The 7,289-nt window shown below is 37.5% G+C and overlaps 1 protein-coding gene across 1 annotated transcript in view; it reads right to left on the reverse strand.

Moving 5' to 3' along the window:
- Window positions 1-7,289, reverse strand: part of LOC104748103 (exocyst complex component SEC8-like) — a 9,697-nt gene that overhangs the window by 2,307 nt on the left and 101 nt on the right. Inside the window, exons 2-21 of the mRNA XM_010469793.1 lie at window positions 6,820-7,110; window positions 6,488-6,592; window positions 6,168-6,277; window positions 5,840-6,019; window positions 5,325-5,469; window positions 5,136-5,242; window positions 4,478-4,785; window positions 4,230-4,390; window positions 3,996-4,111; window positions 3,576-3,646; window positions 3,368-3,498; window positions 3,241-3,290; window positions 2,988-3,088; window positions 2,501-2,613; window positions 2,232-2,339; window positions 1,477-1,659; window positions 1,310-1,395; window positions 750-921; window positions 574-651; window positions 195-296 (exon numbers count right to left, since the gene is read on the reverse strand). Of these exons, the coding sequence (XP_010468095.1) occupies window positions 195-296; window positions 574-651; window positions 750-921; window positions 1,310-1,395; window positions 1,477-1,659; window positions 2,232-2,339; window positions 2,501-2,613; window positions 2,988-3,088; window positions 3,241-3,290; window positions 3,368-3,498; window positions 3,576-3,646; window positions 3,996-4,111; window positions 4,230-4,390; window positions 4,478-4,785; window positions 5,136-5,242; window positions 5,325-5,469; window positions 5,840-6,019; window positions 6,168-6,277; window positions 6,488-6,592; window positions 6,820-7,110 (2,718 nt within the window). The remainder of the gene's footprint in view (window positions 1-194; window positions 297-573; window positions 652-749; window positions 922-1,309; window positions 1,396-1,476; window positions 1,660-2,231; window positions 2,340-2,500; window positions 2,614-2,987; window positions 3,089-3,240; window positions 3,291-3,367; window positions 3,499-3,575; window positions 3,647-3,995; window positions 4,112-4,229; window positions 4,391-4,477; window positions 4,786-5,135; window positions 5,243-5,324; window positions 5,470-5,839; window positions 6,020-6,167; window positions 6,278-6,487; window positions 6,593-6,819; window positions 7,111-7,289) is intronic.

The following is a 7,289-nucleotide window of genomic DNA, read 5'->3' on the forward strand; positions in this document are numbered from 1 at the left end:
CCTCATGTCAGCCAAAGCCTAGAAAATTTCGTAATAAGGTCACGGTTTAGAAGATTGTGATAACATATTGGAGATCGAATTATAGTATGGTATATTCAAATATGAATTCGAAGTACCGTATATCAAATAAATCCCATTACCATAAATAAAAATAGATTTACAAGATAAAAAAGAAAAGAAAAGAAAAGGTGTACCTTAATGGACGCATTTGCTGCAACTCCACATATGCCACCAAAAACATAATTCCTCTTCTCACCAGAGATGAAAGGCGCCATTCCCTCGTCCCTACGCGTTATCTGTAATAAAAAGAGGAAGCGTAAGAAACTTGGTGTAGAAATATTGGTTTCAAACCATTTTCATCTCGCAAAACCAGTTCAAAATTAGACTGGACACTAAACAAGGGTGTAATTCACGTAAGTCACAGCAATAAATTAAGATGACTTCATCATCTGGCTAACTAGATTAGAGTACTGATATGAATCTTTGATGGCTATGAAACTAAACAATGCTTACTAAAGTGCATTCCTGGAATATTGTTTTCTAAAGTACATTAGATATAATCATATAACTAACCTGTGAAGTAAGAGATATGACAAAGTCGTCTGGCTCTTCAGCATCCTCATCCTCCAGGTATTCCCTATTCGTCATTTCCTTTTTTTACACCATAGTATTTCGTAAGTTTTACAGGTCACAGATTGAATTCTCATAGTCATGCCACTTTCTTTACAAACGGAACATCAATCACATACCTGGAGATGAAAGACTGTTTCCAATTGCATCTCAACACGAAGAACCTTTAGGCAATCAGTCGCAAGTTTTCTGTACTCATCAGCAAATGATGCCAGATTCCTAGGAGAAGTTGCTTGATTTCTGCTATTATCTTCAGCTTGACTTGCCGCACGAGGAACTGCTTGTCCAAGCCTAAATATTTTGAAAATCAAAACATCAGAAAGACTTTGCATCCGTTAGCTGTTAGGGAAGGAAGAAATGATTATCTTGCTCGACATGATTAAGGAGCACAACAGAAAAGGGAAAAACAAAATTCATGGAAGACTCATCAAACTATGCAAGCTTTTCTTCTCCACTTAACCAAAAGGTTTCTAAGTTTTTCAAGATTGAGCTGGAAAAGATAGTGATCAGTCTAGTTTAGTCTCTTAGCAATCCGATTTTCTACTATGCATGTCCTTTTTTTCTTCGCTTTTATAACATCATCGAACTTCCCACTTTTCCTTGTGTCCTTATAATATTTAAGATGTACTAAGAGATGAGGAACAGGACATGCATAAAAAATCTGATCCAATGAACTCACCTCTCAATAGAGTCTGCCACGAATTCAAGCGAGTCACTAAGAGAGGCTAACAAAATCAGTTTGTTGTCATCACGAATAAGATTATCCTGTAAGAAACACAAATAGTTTTTATCTTCACCGAATGACTTTTTTTATTAGAATAAGTTTCAGACAGCAAATATCTTTACCTGCTTGATAGGTCGCAAGCTCAAAAATAGGTCACTGAGTTCTACGTCAGTGGATACAGCCTCAGAGTGAGAACCAGCATGACCAAGCGGAGATGGCAAACAAGCACTCGCCGCATCAAGCCGCATCAGTTTCTCAATATCATGCCTCCCAATGAGCATGTAACTGAGCTTCTCTAGAACAGCCTGAAATATTAACAATGAAACCTATGGTCAGAAAAGTGTGTACAAAAGAAGAAATGCAATACTTTACATTTAGGGAAACTAAAGAGGCATTAAATGGGTAAGAAATAGTGTAAGAAAATGCAAATTTTATCTCTGTTTGAATCATAATTCTCAGGATTATTGCGTCTAAGCATTTAATGCCAAGTTCTGCTACATTCTCACACGCTGGTAAAATAACTTACACTAGCACCGTAGGCTATACAAGACGATGACAAAAGCCTAAAGCAGCGTAGCTACTCAGTTTTCAAACTGAACACTAGCTGGTTTCACGATGTTCACTTTTTTCATTCATCTTAAGCAACACCTTAATCTTTGTAGACTATAAAACCACAGTCATATCATCTAATTTATCCACCTCCAGTTAAATTTTTAAAATCACATTACGCTGGCAAAACTACTTTTTAGTGTAAGATTTTGGACTATATCACGCAAACCCCCAAACCAGATGCCACACATATAACATAGATTAGAAGAGTCAAATGAAGAGGACAACGAATAAGAAAGGAGGAAGAAGAAAGGAGGAAGATCCATACCTCTATGTATGATGTTCGACATCTTTCAAATGTCCTCTCAAGAAATGTCTGAACATACTTCACAAGGTCAGTAGCAAATTTAGGCATGGCTTGAGCCCAGCCAAGAACCTATAAATTTGAAGAGCAAGTAGTTTCATCAGAACAGATATATCTTGAAACTTGGAAACACAAAATGATGAATTGGAAGTGACCACTACACTGATCCATTATTTTTGGAAGATCAAACATATGAAAAGTAGCTTGCAGTTTTAAATGCATAGACGACTTGCCTCTTTTGCAAGGAGATCTATTGCCAAAAGACCTTGTAAGATAGGTCGGCCTTTTTCTACGGTCGGGGTGTAAGTAGTACTTGTATGTGCACGGGGACGAAATGCGGCAGCGCCTGCAAAATGATTTTGAGAACCATGGGTTTTTAACCTTGAATTTATGCAGAATTACACACCGACATTACTTGTACTTTGTTTTATAAATTAGTGAAATGAAAATATTTCTATAGTATATTTCATGCCAAGGAATCTTCGAAGATATCTGCAACAAATCTCAAAGATGCTTTAACTTTACATAAAGATGCCACATTGGCAGACCAATTCAGTTAGTTTTACGAGCAAATGCTTCAATGACCACCTTATGATGTCAAATCTCTAAGTCTTTAGGGCCCTAACTAACAGCTCACCTTTCAAGATGCAATTCTGTGTATACTTTAGAAAATAATTACCCTAAAATAGCAACAAAAAACTCTATGATTATGGGGGTTACTTGATATAGCTTGTTGTACGCCTTTCCTGTAGTCCACAAACATTTTCGGTAACAGGTGGTCCTTCACAAAGTTCTCAGTGAATGTAAGCAATCCATCATTACTGCATCAAGTATTGAAAATTGTGGTGAAAATACTGGCGATGTCTAACAACTTGAGAAAACAATAATTTAACATTCATTTTGGACAGTGAGCAAGGTGTTTAGCTGAGCCAGGATGACAGCCTTCAAAGGCAAGTGGAAATTTTGAACTTACACAAGCTGGGAATGCTTTTTGGGCAACATTGAGGTGATTTTATCTGTAAACTGCAAGCCACATAGATCATTAGTCTACTAGAATTTTGACATTGAATGAGAATGGTTAGATCAACCAGAATCTAAACCTGAAGGACAGGCCGGTAAATAGATGCAGCTAGATATATTCCTTGTTCAGGCAAAACAGCTGCAGATCCGTAACCTTCCAGTGATGCATTTGGAGCCCTCTTTCCCCAACCTTGACGAATGAGATCAGCTCCTGCCATCAGCAGATAACGTCATTAAGTCCACCAAAGGTGTTCTAACTAAAGAAAAGTCAGGATGATTGATTATTACCCTGATTAGAAATCGATACAGTTGCATCTGTAAACCGAAAGGTAAATGTTAGCCCATCTTCAGGTGCATCCCTGCAGACCAACATTATCAAACAAGCATAAATACTACTAACTAAACTGCAGAGCTTCACATGCATATATTACAAATACCCTTGCAAAGCACTATGAAGCGGACAGAGAATGCGACATGTTTTGTATGTTAAACAACGTTTGAACTATTTCCTATATTGACATGCATATATCTCAACTCTAACATCCTCCCTACATTATCGAATGACCACACCAGGAGATTCACAGCCCAACACAAACAAGCTTGTTCATGGAAACCAAGCCTTTCAGAACAAAATCTTATACGTCTACATGATAATGAGAAAACCATCTGGGTAAATGTATGAACTACCAATGCTAGTGGGTCACTTGCCTTTTGTCTTTCTTTGGAGCCTTCTTTGCAAGCTTAGCAGTTTGTGCAGCAGTATCTGCTGAAGCAGCTTCTGGAGTTGCTCGTAGAATCTCACATATGAGTTGTTGGCATTCACTCTTTCATCAACACAATAGAATTTCAACAAGCTTAAGTATAGGAACCCAGTAGTTCAACGTAGTTTCATAAACATTTAGCTTCACGGCAAAATAGTAATATCGAATATAATAAGCGGACCTGTAGGATTGTCAAGGGAAAACTGATAGTATAGCCTCCAGTAGCTTGGGATGCTTCAGACTCGGTGTTCCAATTCACATCAGTAGGCAATGACTTTGGTGTGTTAATGTCATGTTGCGAAGCCTTCAACTCCAAAAGCTCTCCAATAACAACATGATTTTCTATAAAAGCAACAGTTACATAAATTTTGAGCTTTATGACTATGGAAAATGATTTATTGAGATGAGTTTGAGAGTTGAATTTCTCACCAAATATCTTGACAATAGTATCTAAAATTGAGTCAAGAAGTTCTTTTGCTGCAGCCTGCGCTTTGCCTCCAGGTGCCATAAGAGGCGAAACAGGGCTCACAGCCAGGTGAGTTCCTGAATTTGATATCCCATTTTGAGGTTTCTCTTTTGCTAACCTGTAGGCCTCTGACTGTCCTTTGATAAAATGCAATCCGGCAGCTGCACTCGGATCACCCTGACTACAGGCGGACTTTGACAAATTTGTAGTCACCACATGGGCTTTAATCTTGGATATTATGATCTCATGAATTGTGGGTCGAAGTTTTTGGCTGCAAAAGAACACAAAAACATAACTAAGAAAAGTTCACAATTTCTAAGACGGAATGTACAATCTGCCATGAATTAACTTGAATGAAGAGTTGGATCCATTCATCTTTAAATTCAAGAATGATAAAGGTTCACTGGTCCCAAATATTACACATAGACATCTGATAAAGATAGTATCTAGTGATGACTGGGGTGACAAGTTAACTAACGAAATGAGGCCATCTACTAGCGATCTAAAACTAAGAGGCATTCAAGAAGTGAATTTTCTATAACTATATCCAGCAGTAAAACAGGAACAGTAGCATTTCAAAAACCATTTACAGAAAAATATGAAAATTATTAGAAAGCCAACCATATGATAGCACCAGCAGCTGCAACTTTGCCAAGCATGCAGAGACACTGAACAAGGGTCTGTAGATACTTCACATGCAGTGGCTCATCACTCTTTCTTACTGCTTCCTGAAACAAGAGAAAAGCAATGTCATGAGACTGAAAAAAATGGAGAGAAAATATGCTTTATGACTGCTTCACGAACACATACTATAAACTCGTCCGGAGTGGAATCAGAAAGCCAAGGCGGAAGGTGGTAAGCAAGCAATTTACTATCAGTGCCATTCCTGGCACTATCCGTGGTGGCTTCATCATGTTCTACGGAGTCCTCTTCATCATGTCCATCAAATGATGAACTAAAAAACACAATGTGATAAAAGATACAAACATTAACGAAGTCATGGAATACCAAAATAAGCAACGTATGTTTCGTATTTCCAGAACAAAGCAGCTTCTGCAATAATCAATTTACATTGTAGTTTCTTCTATCGAAAAATATTCTAATGAAGGAATTTTACAAGAAGAATCTCCACATAATGATTAGGAAATGATGAAGTATGGTAATATCAATATTAACAATCAAGCCGTAAGTATGGAGAATCACAACTAAACAGACAATTGTTAAACACTGATCACTCAAAATAAACTTTCTAATCTTTATACACGAATAAAGGTTCCTAATATCCCATGAAGAAAGAATTGAAGGGGAAAGTTGCTAAATCATACCTTTCATCATTAGAAGCTGTTCTATATGAACCATTTGTGAGCCATCTAACACCAAACTGAGTATCACCTTTCAGTGTCCGTGTTCTACGAGACAGTGGTTGTGAGCTCATTCGACTAGCTGCAACAGCTGTTGTTGTTGGTACTTCATCATCTCTTTCATATATGCTTGACGCAACTGAACTGCAGCATAAACATGGTCAAGAACAGAAGATTGTGCACTAACAGAAATGATGAGGCACACTGTTATGCACGCAGGCCACTGGAATCGAGGATAAAAAGCAGCACAGCTTCTGAAATTTTCGTTTACAGAAGCGAAGAAGAAACCTACCTGTATTCACCTCTATTGTATAGGTGCGCATGCAAATCATCTAGAATTTTGAAGAAAAGAGCTCCTCGCAACTTAGTTAGCTCAGATCTGACATCTTGAAGAGCACCAACCTAGGTGAACGAACAAGAATATCTATGAGTACAACATCCATATGAACAGTACATCCCTCGAACAGAGATTTGATGATACCATATCCCCATCAATGGATTTATTACAAAACAATCCTAGAGATCAAATTGAAAAAAAAGAATGGGAAGACCCACAATATAACCATGAAATTCTTTTCCAACAGTTGTTAACACTAGTAGTAAGTAAATTACCGTTTGAAGCCCCTCACGCTCAAGCATCAGAGACGACTGGAGATACACTTGAATAGCAGCGTAAAACTGCTTATCGGCAATGAGCTTCTCAATACGAGATGGAACCTGTTCCATGTTTCAAGAGGCAGGGCCAACATTTTCATCAGAAAAGCAGTTTCTTTTAAGTAACCCAAAGTGAAAAGAACAAGTAAGTACAAATATTGGGAACATATCATCAGAAACATATAAATCATAAATGAAGTATAAAACTTCAGAGCAGCGCAGATACATAGCAAGCGCTATCCAATTCCACAGAAAATCAACTTCGAAATGTTACAGCTAATCAAACCAACCTTAGCAATGCCCTCGATTTGGTCCAAAAGTGAGATGATGTGCCGCAATGTAACAGAACGATACCACAACTGGTGTAATTGTTTATTGCGTGCACCCAAGCTCTGCTTTGCTTCTGCTAAATCGTGCTTCAAGTCGCCAATTTTTTCAGTGGACTCACTGAATAATCGCAAGATCTGATGAGAAAAACATTGAAAACAGAGAAAAGAAGAGAGATAATCAAAAACAAGGTTTTTTACAAATGAACTTTTACTAGATAAATTACTGCCGAAGTATTCTTCCAAAAGAAAATTCTACATGTAGAAATCGTAGAAGCAGCCATAGTTTAGTATGGATATTAGATTTGCATCTTTGGTATGGAAGATTTGTATATTTGGTATATCAAACGTGCTATACGGAAGTCAATAAACGGTAACAGAGGTTGTTGCTTCTGAAGAAAAAGAAAGCAATATCCAATAAGAAGGAAGAGTTA

The sequence above is a fragment of the Camelina sativa genome, chromosome 15 (genome assembly GCF_000633955.1).
Source record: "Camelina sativa cultivar DH55 chromosome 15, Cs, whole genome shotgun sequence".
Classification (NCBI taxonomy): Eukaryota; Viridiplantae; Streptophyta; class Magnoliopsida; order Brassicales; family Brassicaceae; genus Camelina; species Camelina sativa.